Source organism: Hyperolius riggenbachi, chromosome 2 (assembly GCF_040937935.1).
Source record: "Hyperolius riggenbachi isolate aHypRig1 chromosome 2, aHypRig1.pri, whole genome shotgun sequence".
Lineage (NCBI taxonomy): Eukaryota > Metazoa > Chordata > Amphibia > Anura > Hyperoliidae > Hyperolius > Hyperolius riggenbachi.
In genome coordinates, this window is record NC_090647.1 from 337,077,369 (window position 1) to 337,091,086 (window position 13,718).

General features: G+C 43.8%; 1 protein-coding gene across 5 annotated transcripts in view; it reads left to right on the forward strand.

The window, feature by feature from the left end:
* FANCE (FA complementation group E) overlaps window positions 1-2,581 on the forward strand; it is a 55,345-nt gene extending 52,764 nt beyond the window's left edge. For all 5 annotated transcript variants that reach the window (XM_068269393.1, XM_068269394.1, XM_068269395.1 and 2 more), the window contains one exon: window positions 1,932-2,581. In XM_068269393.1, coding sequence (XP_068125494.1) covers window positions 1,932-2,042 — 111 coding nt within the window. In that variant the 3' untranslated portion in view covers window positions 2,043-2,581. The remainder of the gene's footprint in view (window positions 1-1,931) is intronic.
* Window positions 2,582-13,718: the final 11,137 nt, after the last annotated feature.

The window sequence follows — 13,718 nt, forward strand, 5'->3', positions numbered from 1 at the left end:
TACTTTGTACGTTGGGCCCCCTTATGATGCCATTGCAATGCTGGCAATTGAGACATGGAAAGGTCCCTTTCCTAGGGGTACCCAAAAACACCTGGCCGGGTAATTTAGATCTCCCAATGTCCGCCCTAACCAATTGGTCTTTAATGAACTTACCCTTACGGTAGACGAACCTAGGGGGTGCTCGGCAGATCTGGGCAAGCTGAGGATCCGCCTCCACCAGCGGCCAAAACTGGAGGACATTGTCCCGCAGAATTGAGGACTCCCTGCAAAATGTCGTAATAAAATTTACATTAGTGTCATTATCATCCTTCTGTACACCATAAGTTCTCAGTGCTTCCCTATTCATAGCTCCCACCTCTACCGCTAACTCCTCACATCTTCTCTGATCATACCCTCTTATTACAAATTCCTGAGTGAGGAGCTCAGCCTGCCTCCAATATAACGTATCAGACGTGATACGCTTTAACCGAATGTACTGGCTCTTAGGTAGACCATTAATCAATGGTCTCGGATGGCAACTACTGGCCAATAAAAAAACATTTTTATCGGTGCTTTTACGATACAAATCGGTTTCGAATCCGTCGCTTTTCTTTCTAATTTCCACATCAAGGAAATGAAGTGTCTCCGCGCTATACTCCATCTTAAATTTAAGGGTGGAATGTTTCCTGTTAATTTCTTGGAAAAACAGGCCAAGCTCCTCCTCAGATCCCGTCCATCCAAAGAACAGGTCGTCTATGAATCTGCAGTACCCTCGGATGCTCCCAGGTGCCTCATCACCCAAAAACTGGATGTCCTCAAAATCGGACATTACTAGATTTGCCACCGTAGGGGCATAAGGGGCTCCCATTGGCACGCCGAGGGTCTGCAGATGTTAGTCTCCAAACCTAAAATAGGAATGAGAGAGGCTAAATTCAAGGATGGACATGATAAACAAAAGCATCTCATTTGATATGCTATTATCAACCATAAGCTTATTCTTCACTGATCTAAAGCTTCCTCATGAATTATGTTATTGTAAAGGTTAACCACATCCATGCTTACAAGATATTTAATCTCCCTGTGATCCATCTGACCTAATGTGTTAAGAAAATGTGTAGTGTCTTTCAGACACCGAACATTTCGATCTCACAATCGGTTGCAACCAGAAGTCAACATAAATGCCCAGGGGTTCCAAAAGGGAGTCAACAGCTGATACTATTGGGCGTCCAGGGGGGTGCAGTAAATCCTTGTGCACCTTTGGCAAGGTATAGAAAACCGGGGTTCTTGGAGTTTCTTTTTTTAGTGAAATTGCCAACTCTTTGCTAATGATCCCTGTTTCTGCTGCCCCATCCAGTAATGTGTCTACTTCACTTTTAAATTGGTTGGTAGGATCCCTTGCGAGCGGTCTATACATATTAATGTCAGTGAGTTGTCCTTTAATTTCTTTAATATAATCTGCCCAGTCTTGCACTACAATTGCCCCCCCCCCCCCCCCCCCCCTTGTCAGCTTTTTTAATTATTATAGACGAGTTCCCCTTAAATCCCTCAGAGCAGTACTTTCAGCCTTAGACATGTTGTACTGTCTTCTTCCTTTAATGGTTCTGATGGATTTCTCAGTTTCTTTTAACACCAATTTTTCAAACAGATCCAGGGTATCACACGTTAAGGGAGGATCAGCTTTACTCCTGGATTTCAAACGATCTGGGATCTTTTCACTGATGTCAATCTGAGAAGCATTAGCTGTCAATCCTCTCTGTGGTCTGTTTAAGCTATGCCATAATCTCCACTTCATCTTTCTAGTATATTTATACAGATCAAGTTTCACGTTAAACATATTAATGCTGCTAGATGGAACAAATCCGAGACCCTTATTTAGAACTGATACTTCAGCAGCCGACACATCTTACATTTGTACATGTATAATATACAGTATATGAATTTTTTTTTTTCAGATTACTTTGTCGCATGTTGGACCTTTAACCAGCACTGTTAACTGCAATCAAACTTTCATGAAGAAATCTTTGCAGAATGCACTAAAAAAAATAACAGAAAATTTCAAGTAGTTGACTTACAGGTGGTCATTACAGATGCAAATTATATGCAATTTGAAAATGGACCAATTGAATTCCACCTTGGTAGGGATTCTCAGGTAAGGGCGTGTTTCCACTGGAGCGGAAAGCGCCGCGAATCCGCAGAGTTTCCCCGCAGGCGAATAGTGCGGGGAAACTCTGCCATAGGGTGCAATGTTAACGTCGGCCGAATCGCTACCGCTAGTGATTCGGCCGGCTTTTCCATCCGAATCGGCGCGGGAGGCTGCGGATCCCATAGTCGTGCACGGCGCGGCTGTTGGGATTCGTCTGCTTTCCCCGCAGACCCAAAAGAGCCGGCTTGCATCTCGCAGACGCGTGCCGCTTAAGTGGAATCACACCCTAAATGTTTAAGATGCATACATTTCTGCATAACATTTGCATAATCCTGACCATCCATCCCTAGTGGCTTTTGTACAGTATGTGTTCAGTTTGTCTGTCATTATGTCTTCTAAAGTTTGTTATGCACTAAGATATGTATCTACTTAAAAAAATACAACTTTGATACAAATTAATCAGAACTGTATATTGTACTTGCATCATAAAGTGTATCTTTAACGTATAAAGATCTATCAATGCTTAGAGTGCATTATAACAGGTTATAATTGCACAGCAAGATGCTTCAATGGTCCCATTCACATCGCCGAGTTGGCTCTGTGGTGTGTCTCATTCTGTTGTAACAACACAAGCTGAGCTGTGCACTGCAAGACAACGTGCACATTTTACCCATGTTACAAATAAATGGTGATAAGCTCAGGGCTGGATTTACCATAAGGCACATGCCAACAGACTACTGATGGAGATCCGGCTCACTCTTCTTCCCTAGTGCATACCTCCCTTTTTCCCTATGCAGAGTCCTGGATGAGAGTGTAAATGACCCAGCTCTCCACATTCCACTAATACTTGGGGGCACCTCTGGCTACCTAATGCTAAGGGATTTCTGTAGCCATCAATGAGAGCAAGGGAGAAGTGACAGCGGGACCAGCCAGCACACTTGTGGTGCGTTTCGGCAGGTGTTTTTAGGTTCATGAAGGGTGAAGTCTAGGATGCCAGGACATCTGTGCCTATAGGCTCCTATGATGTAAATCCAGGCCAGGATGAGCTATTGTGCGTTGCAATACACCCGTTACTGGAAGATGCCAATATTGAAATCAGTCGCAGTGTGCTGCATGTACACTGCAATAGATTCAGGACCACCATCGTGAAAAATTGTAAAATTTAAAATGCATGTTAAAATAAAAATTGTTTTTTGTAGAGTAAAATGACCCTTAAATTACTTTTTTTCCCCCCATATATTGCTGCTTACAGGTTTTAGACTAGTCCATCTCTTCATGGGGTATTCTCAGCAAAGCTTTCTTTATAAAGACATTCCCTGAAAAGGATTTATACAGTGATGCTGTCCAGCCTCCCTCCTTGCTGCATGCACAATTTTTTGGAAGTTGGACAGAGCAACTGCCATTCACTAAGTGTATTTGAGAATAAACAAAGATGAGAATCCCCCACGAAGAGATGGGCTAGTCCAAAACCTGTTGGTTCTGTCAGATTTCTACTGTAAGTGACAGCACCATAGGAGAAAAGTAATTTACAGCTCATTTTACTTGAAGAATCATACTTCTTATTTGTGCAATAGTGGTCCTTTAACCACTTCAGGATTCTGCGTACGTATAAGTACGCCCCTGAATCCTGAAGTGGATTCCATGGAAACGGCCGCCATGTCAGCTCACGGAGGGTGTCTCCGTGAACACCCTGCAAGCCGATTGGCGGCTCGCAGGGTAAATGTAAACACACGGGGAAGATCTTCCCCGGTGTTTACATGTATACGGCGCTGCTGCGCAGCAGCGTCGTAGAGGAGATCGGCAATCCCCGGCCTCTGATTGGCCGGGGATCGCCGGCATCTGATAGGCTAAAGCCTATCCCATCAGGCGCAGGACGGAAATCCGTCCTGCGCCGCTCACAGGGGGAGGGAGAGGGAGGGAAGGGGAAGGAGGCCAGAAAGCGCTGCGGAGGGCGGCTTTGAAGAGCCCCCCCCGCAAGCAGCCGGCGGCGATCAGACCCCCCCAGCAGGACATCCCCCTAGTGGGGAAAAAGGGTGGCAGTCTGATCGCCCTGGCTGCCAGCTGATCAGTGCTGCGGGCTGGAGAGCCCACGCAGCACCGATCAGCAAAAAACCCTGTGATACAGAAGTGGTTAAAGCAGACCTGAATTCAATACTTTCTCTGTTCTAAAAGATAAGCAACAGCACAATAAACTTTACAGAAAAACATTACCTTGTTACAGCTTATAGAGCTCCTTCAGAGATGATGTAATGTAGTTACTTCCTGGTTTGCTGTGAGCTTAGTAATGTTTAACTTTGTGTTTACATATTAGCTCTCAGCTCAGCAGACAGCTCAAATTACACTAGCTCATTACTTACTGAGAAGGGATCATAAGACAGGCTGCACTCTATAAACGAGTTAGTTTTCCCAGCAAGCTCATGGAGAACCAGAACACATACAGGGTGGATTTCACTGTGTTCTTCTCTCCTGTACAACAGTTCAGGTCTGCTTTAATCTTCATTGCATATAAGGAAATTGGTGTTGTGAAAGCAAAGGAAAATTTTTTTATAGCTTTTTGCTCTATGAAATATGCCACTTCTTTCTTTGGTAAGGCTAATAAAATCTTGCCTCCAAGATTTGGTGGTACCCTCTCTGTCAGGAAAACAGCATACAGTATAGTGTACCTGTAACATTAAATTATAAAAACTTTCCTTGGGAGTGGGAAGCATCTGGATCCTAATGAGGCTTCCCCATCCTCCTCCAGCAGCCCAATCCAACTTTGTCACCCCCCCCCCCCCCCCCAACTAATAACTTTTGGTGCAATAACTGCTTTCCGTTCAGGCTCCAGTGGAAATAACCAAGCCTGATTGGGTCCGCTCTACTGCACAGGTACAGAAAGCTTGCGCATGAGAGCAGACCTGATTGGGCTCGGCTATTTGTCGGAGCCTGAGCAGAAAGCCACTAACTAGTGTGCCTGTGCATGGCAGCAACAAGGGGACTTTCAGGGGTGCCAGCACTGGGTCTACTCTGCTGAGGAAGACTAATGCTGGATACACACCATGCGTTTCCGCGTTCGATGCGTCCGTCGATACGCGTCGATTCGATTATTTCCGACATGTCCTATTCGCGGTTCGATGGATCGTTAGGTCGATTTGCCATACTTTACATGGCACTCGACCTAAAAATAATCGAAATGCGCTCGGAAATGATCGAATCGATGCATATCGACGGACGCGTCCGACGCGGAAACTCATGGTGTGTATCCAGCATAAAAGTCTGTTAAGGATCCACAGTCTTTCCCCTCCTGAAGGCAAGTACTCCACAGGGCACTTTTTTTTCCCCCTTCAGGTTTACTTTAAGGAGGGAATAGCACTGAATCCTATAGGCTTCCACCGCTGTTCTCCAGTCTCATTGCTGAGTGCTGAACCACTGAAGATTAGACAAGGGCCTGTCTGTAAAAAGGATCAGTGAGCGGGGCCCTGCTACTGCACAGGCAGGGGCTTGCTTGCACAGACAAGCCCCTGCCGAAGAGGTGTACAGCCTTGGCATTCCAGTGGGCAGCAACAAGGACAACACAGGAAGCCTAGAGGATTCCCTCTTCCATAAGTATGTCTTTAACCCAAGGCTTACCCTGGGTTCCCTTTAAAGGAACACCATTATGATAAAGTTAGAATACAAAATGCATTAACATTTTTCCCTAGATTAGTAAAAATCTGAAAGGTTTTAGACTAATCCAATCTCTCAAGTGAGATTCTCAGAATTTTATTCTTTACAAAAACATTTCTTGAAAAGGATCTATATAGAAAGAAGCTGCCCGGCCTCCCTATTCATTTGCATGCTATCTTGGCAGGTGGGCTGAGCAACTATTCAGTAAATGTTTAAAGTTGATCCGAGATGAACGTTTTCACATTGCATAATTGTGTTCCTTTCCTATTGTTTATAGGGCATTCCTCAAGCCAAATACTTTGTTTTTCTTTTAATACTCTAATTCCCTATAAACTAAAGAAGCCACGCCCACAGGTTTTCAGAGAGCCAAGGCACTTTCAGACAGTAGCAAGGGCTCATGGGAGCTCAGCCTGGGCAGGAGGAGGGGGAGCTATTACTAGGCAGAGATTTCAGGGGGGGAGATTAGGATTTTTTGCTCAAAATGCAGATAAGCCTGCCTCTGTGTAATGTTTACAAACAACATGGCTGCTGTTGTATCACAGTAAGAAAATCATTCTATTAAAACTGTTTGCGGATAGATTTGCTGTTTAAACTATCTAAAAACTTTAGACAAGATATATAGACAAGTTATACTTCGTTTTTCATCTCAAATCCACTTTAACAGGAATATCCGCGCAGCTGCAAAAAAAACCCCCAAACAAATCCACTTGCCTCTGGAGTGTCTTCATGTGCTTAAATACTTTTTATTCACAGCCTGCAGAGTATTGTACAAAACTTGCAAACAGAGAAAAGTAATCCAGTAAAAACATCAATGGTAAAAGACAATGAACAGCAATACTTATAAATCAGGAGGTAGTAAAGGTGGTGCATAGGCTGGTCGACGATCGTTTCGCCCCTCTGAGGGCTTTCTCGAGACCGTATGACCCCCTAAACCACCTGCCACTCCTATATATTGAAGACCACACCCCCTCAAAACCTCCCTAGCCAATGGCTTTGAGAAACCCCATACTTTATAGGGCATTCCTCAGGCCAAATTCTTTTGTTTTAATACTCTACTTCCCTATAAACTAAACCATGCCCACAGGTTTTCAGAGAGCCTTGGCAGTAGCAAGGGCTCATGGGAGCTCAGTCTCAGATGAAAAACTATAAACAAGTAACTTGTCTATATATCTTATCTAAAGTTTAGATAGTTTACACAGCAAATCTAGCTGCAAACAGATTTAATAGAATATGATGTCTTCCTGTGATACAATGACAGCAGCCATGTTGTTTTTAAACATTACACAGAGGCAGGCTTATTTGCATCTTCAGCACTCAGCCTGTGAAAAAAAACCTAATCCCCTCCTCCCCTCTGCCTCTGAAATCAATGGCTAATAACACCTCCTCCTGCCCAAACTACAAGTTATACTTCGTTTTTCATCTCAAATCCACTTTAACAGGAATATCCGCGCAGCTGCAAAAAAAAACCCCAAACAAATCCACTTGCCTCTGGAGTGTCTTCATGTGCTTAAATACTTTTTATTCACAGCCTGCAGAGTATTGTACAAAACTTGCAAACAGAGAAAAGTAATCCAGGAGCAACTCGCCATCTAGGACTTCAATAAAACTTTAATGAGTTTCTTCCAGTAAAAACATCAATGGTAAAAGACAATGAACAGCAATACTTATAAATCAGGAGGTAGTAAAGGTGGTGCATAGGCTGGTCGACGATCGTTTCGCCCCTCTGAGGGCTTTCTCGAGACCGTATGACCCCCTAAACCACCTGCAACTCCTATATATTGAAGACCACACCCCCTCAAAACCTCCCTAGCCAATGGCTTTGAGAAACCCCATACTTTGAGAAAGCCCTGTGGGCAGGGCTAGGCAGACATGTGAGCGCTCATTACCCGGGACGCCAGGCTGCACCAATAACCTCCTCCGCATGTGAGAAGTTATGAGACTGGAGCAGGAAGCGTGGGAAGTGATGCGACTTTAGCATCGGGCGGCTGCTGATAAGGAGAAGCCCTGAGCGTAGCTCCCTCTGAAGATTGCAGAAGCTGCAGGAAAGTCGTGAGTAACATACCAGCACATGGTAAACCATTGCACACAAAGTCATACAGTGCAATAGAGGATGTTGTAGATGCCGCACAGCTCTATGAGAAGCAGTGGACTGATCTTTTGCTGGCCAGTGTAGGCAATTTATATTGAGGCGTTTACTGACTTGTGGAAACATGGAGATTAGAAAGGAAAGATATTGAAGTTGTTAATTGTGGCTATATCCCCATTGTTTGCAGGTTAGACAGGTCATTGAAAACCATAGGAAAGCTAAGGACTTGTCCGTTGAAGAAAAGTTTCATCTTAAAGCAACAGTGCACTGATACTGGTGTGTGAGTGAGGAGGCCTCGGGGTATGTGCCAGGTGGAGAGCCCACACATGTCCAGGTATGATTGGGTATACCGGTTGATTTGCATAGGCTCACGCTGGGTGATCAACACAGTAATGTACCATCATAGGGACAGTAGGATATTATCATTAGAGCTCACATTTTAGATGTCATGTGAACCATGTTTTGTACAATATTTTGCAGGCTATGAATAAAAAGTATTTAAGCACATGAAGGCACTCCAGTTGTTAGTTTAATTGTTGAATATTGTTCGGAGTACCTGAGTGTCTCCCCATATGGGTGGTGTGTAATTGATCATGTGGCTGCCAAAATTGGTAATTAAAAATCCACTTACCTGGGGCTTCCTCCAGGCCATGGCAGGTAGGACGTGCCCTCGGCGCCGCTCCGCAGGCTCCCAGTCTTCTCCGGTGGTACACCCAACCTGGCCGGCTTCCAGGTCGGGCTTCTTATGCACTCCAAAATGCGCCTCACTGTGGCGCGCTGACGGCGGACGTCCTCCGGGCTGTACTGCGCAGGCCCAGTAGTTCTGCGCCTGCACAGTACAGCCCGGAGGACGTCCAATGACGTCAGCGCACCGGCGTGAGGCGCATTTTAGTGCACAAGAAGCCCGGCGCGCCACCAGAGAAGACCGAAAGCCTGCGGAGCGGCGCCGAGGGCACGTCCTACCTGCCACGGGCTGAAGGAAGCCCCAGGTAAGTGATTTTTTTTTTTTTTTTTTTTTTGCAGCTGCGTGAACATTCTCTTTAAAGTGGACCCAAATTAAAAATACAAGATTTCAGAAATAAAATCTATTTTCTAAATTAGAATAATAAATAGCAGCCTTTTTTCAGCTGCATGATGACAAATATAAAATATTTTACATTTATAGGAGAAACTCCTCCCTTCCTTTCATATTGCCGAGACAAAATCCAGCAAACTGGTGGAGTAGTGTCCGGCAATGGAGGAATTGCTAATGGCTGCCACCTGTATAACCCTAGTTGTGAAAAGAGAAGGGTGAAAAGCATGCACTGAAATGCTCATAGGCTTGAAGGAACGTTTATCTTTGTATGCGTCAGAGTGGTGCAACTAAATATTTTGAACTAAAAAAAAAAGTTTGGTTTGGATCTGCTTTAAAGTGGATCCGAGGTGAACTTTTACTCATTGCATACTTGTGTTCCTTTCCTATTGTTTATAGGGCATTCCTCAGGCCAAATTATTTTGTTTTAATACTCTACTTCCCTATAAACTAAACCATGCCCACAGGTTTTCAGAGAGCCTTGGCAGTAGCAAGGGCTCATGGGAGCTCAGTCTCAGATGAAAAACTATAAACAAGTAACTTGTCTATATATCTTATCTAAAGTTTAGATAGTTTACACAGCAAATCTAGCTGCAAACAGATTTAATAGAATATGATTAGGTCTTCCTGTGATACAATGACAGCAGCCATGTTGTTTTTAAACATTACACAGAGGCAGGCTTATTTGCATCTTCAGCACTCAGCTTGTGAAAAAAACCTAATCCCCTCCTCCCCTCTGCCTCTGAAATCAATGGCTAATAACACCTCCTCCTGCCCAAACTGAGCTCCCATGAGCCCTTGCTACTGCCAAGGCTCTCTGGAGAAGCTGTGGGCGTGGCTTGTTTAGTTTATAGGGAATTCAAGTATTAAAACAAAAGTTTTTGGCTTGAGGAATGCTATATAAACAATAAAAACAATTATGCAATGAGTAAAAGTTCACCTCGGATCCACTTTAACTACAAACACACGTTATCCAGTGCTGCACAGCATGCCTCATGTTATGCCAACAGATGTCACACTGCTAATGCGATTATGTGAAACTACCATTACAACCTGCTGAAGAGGTCAGGAGCCTTCAGGAACCTTCTTCCACATTTTCTGGGACTACCCATATATAAGAACCTTTGGGAAAATAGCCAACTTATTGCAATAATTATGGTCAACACCTGCATTATGTAATCCACTGAAAGGGGCACTACAGCAAACTGTAAAATTTAAAATGTGTAAACAAGTCCATTTTTCCCCAGAGTAAAATGAGCCATAAATTACTTTTCTCCTATGTTGCGTTCACTTACAGTAGAAATCTGACAGAAGTGACAGGTTTTGCACTAGTCCATCTCTTTATAGGGGATTCTCAGGAATATATTTATTTTCAAAAGCACCTAGTGAATTGCAGTCGCTCTCCAACTGCCCAAACAAAAACAAAAAAACTGTATTGAGCAGGGAAGCTGGCCAGCATCATTGTTTAAATCCTTTTTAAAGAGAACCCGAGGCAGGGTTCTGACAATACTATCCAGAGGCTGGGGTCTGCTTATATTTCCCAGCCTCTGTTGCTATCCAGATGCCCCCAAGTTCCCCCTGCGCTCTGCTATCCCCCATAAATCAGCCGCGCTGTGTTTACATCTGTACTGTCAGTCTGCATCGCTCTGGTCCCCGCCTGCATCTCTTCCCTCCAATCAGTGGGGAGGGAAGGGACGTGGGCGGGGACCGGAACTATGCAGGAAGCGTGGGCGCACGCAGACTGACTGAGGTAAACACAGCCTGCTGTGACACTGCATGTCGGCAGCGCGGCTGTGATTTATGGGGGATAGCAGAGTGCAGGGGGAACTTAAGGGGGGAATCTTGATAGCAAGAGGCTGGGCAATATAAGCAGACCCAGCCTCTGTATGTTGATAGCATTGTCAGAACCCCCTCGGGTTCTCTTTAAGGAATGTCTTTATAAAGAATAAAAGCCTTCCTGAGAATCCCCTATTAAGAGATGGACTAGTCCAAAACCTGTCATTTCTGTCAGATTTCTACTGCCTACTGTGACAGCAACATAGGAGAAAATGTATGGCTCATTTTACTCTGGAAAAAAATGTACTTATTTGTAGATGTTTGCACATATTCTTATTTACAGTTTTCCGCTATAGTGCCCCTTTACCTTCCAACTAGGCTAACTCTTTACCTAACCTCGTGTAAAGGTGCATACACACTAGTGATGTACGTCAGGGATTGGGACCTGTCGTGTGATTGACAGTGGCACTCCTATGCGAGCACCACACCACTGTCAATCACTCGCACGTTGTGTGGCGTGTACTGCCGGGAGCCAGCAGCTGAGAGCGGAGCTGTGGCAAGGGACATAGCAGCTGCTAGGGGCTGGAGGAAGCCCTGGGTAAGCAAATCTTTTTGGGGGGGCTGTCTGGACATTTCCTTTAAAGCGGTATCATCACCATAAAAATCAAATTTCAACAGCAACTGGTCTGAGTGTATTAAGTGATAAAGATGCTAATCCTGCATTCAAATCATTTTCTGCTGTTATGATTTGGGGTTATCATATACCTTAAGAGCACTGGCTCTTTAGTAGTCTGTGCCAAAGAATTGCATGCTGGGGGTTCTTTTTATCAAGAATATATTCCTCTTCCCTTTATTTCCCCGTCTGCTGCTTATCTGAAACCTGATCCCCTACTCGTGTTTACAAGCAAGGCTGAGGTGACTCAGTGATTGGAGGAGACAAGAAAAAAAAGTAAAGAGCAGAAATGACATCACAAGTTAGCCTTTACTGTGGGCAAAAGACATGGCCCCCACCAGGAACATAATTCTCGTTATTTACTATATAACATTCACTGAAATCAAAAAACGTGTACAATACATGTGTTATGTAAGTAGATCAAGTATTTATCTACTTATGTGTTTTTCCCCTGGAATAGTATGGCTGATCCTACTGCTTTAAAGGGAACCAGAGACGAAGCACCCTTGTGTATTTTACCATATATATCAGTAAGAACATTAGAGAAAACATTTACCATGCTCTCGGTTTCATCCTCACTGCTAAGTGTCTGTTATCAGCTGTGATAAGAATCCCGGACTGAGCATTCAGCCTGGCTTTGCAGGGAATAATTATAGCCGAGTCATAGCAGTGCCACAAGGGGGCATGCTTGGGCTTGAAAAGACACCAGAGAAGACAGACTCCGCTATAATCTTTCCGTAGCAAAGCAAGACTGAGTGCTCAGTCCTGGATTCTTATCAGAGGTGATGACAGTCAGATTAAACAGAGAACAATGAAACAAAGCATGTTCCCACTGATTGATAAGGTAAAATACAAGAGGGTGCTTCATCTCTGGTTCTCTTTAAGGAGTGGAAGGGCTAGTAAGCATATGCTGTTACCCTCACATCTACTAATTGAACATTGTTATGGATGGACCCTTTTCTTTGTCCTTTCTGGCTGGTTTGAAGATGTACTGTCCTGATACCATTAAGCTGGCCATACACTTATTGTTTTGGAACATTGGGTGGAAATCTATAAGATTCCTTTCTAAAACAAAATCAATTCAGAAGTAAATAGATTCCTACCATACACTGCACAACAATTTCTAATAGATTCAAGCAGGGAATCTATTGAAAGTGGATCAAACTGCACTGTTCAATGCAGTGCAAAGCCATAGGCAATTGATCTGTCAATGCTCTTGCCGCACCGAGATTGTTTTACATTTTCCATCCTGTCCAATCAGTACTTTAAATCAATTTTTAGTCTTAAAATGACATTTTGGGGAATCAGTTCCCAGCAGATCAATAGAACTCAAATTAGAATTGATGTCTGGCCACCTTTACACTATAGGTTTAAAATCAAATAAGACAAAATTGTGTGTGTGTGTGGTGGTGGGGGGGGGGGGGGGGGGGGGAACTTATTGCAAAAGGTCTTAGGGCTCATTCACACTAACATACTTTTTTCAAGCACAAGCAATTTTCAAAATTGCACTCAAAACGCTTGTGCAATGATTCCCTATGAGAGAATTCACATCTGAGTGGTTAGTTTCCAACCCGCTCAACAAAGCGCTGCCTGTACCATTTTTGAGGCAATTTGCCCTCAATGGAAGGTATAGGGAAATCGCAAAATGCTTGAAAAAGTGCTTTGCAGAGATTACCCAGGCACTTTTAAGAATAAAATTGCAAATCAAGAAAAAGATCTTATGCGTGCACCTTCCATCTGGTGAAATTATTCTCAAAAGTGACAGCCAAAGATTCAAAATTGCAGACAGCAGTGACACTTCAGAACATTGTTGAATCCGATATCATGAAGACCTGGTGTCAAACACCTCTTACATGTCCGTGGGAGCAGGGTCAGTGGTGCTAGAGGTGGGTGTAGGCACTAGATGGTGGGGCGATGGCAGTTTCACGTCAAACTGAAGCTTGGTCACACGTATCAAGTGCATCCTGCATCGCATAGCCCACAGGCTAGTGACATGTCTGTACAGAACTCTGCCTGAACCATCGCCCAATGGATTTGTTGTGTGTACCCAGCTTTAGGCCATTTATGGAATGCAGCACTGTATTAGAGACCACATATTAAGAATGCAACACATTTATCAAAACCAGTATGAACAAAACTGGAGAACTAGCCCCAAACCAAAGATTTTAAATTGAGCAATTGCTCCATCTCTGCACCTGCAGGTTTTCTTAAAATGAGAAATACAGAAGAATCCCTTTAAAGTAAATTTAGACCACGATAAGTAGTTTACTAGATCAAAATTGGTCATACATCGAATATTTATACAGATGCATTTGCTGGAACCTAAGGAATGAGTTTCCTATAT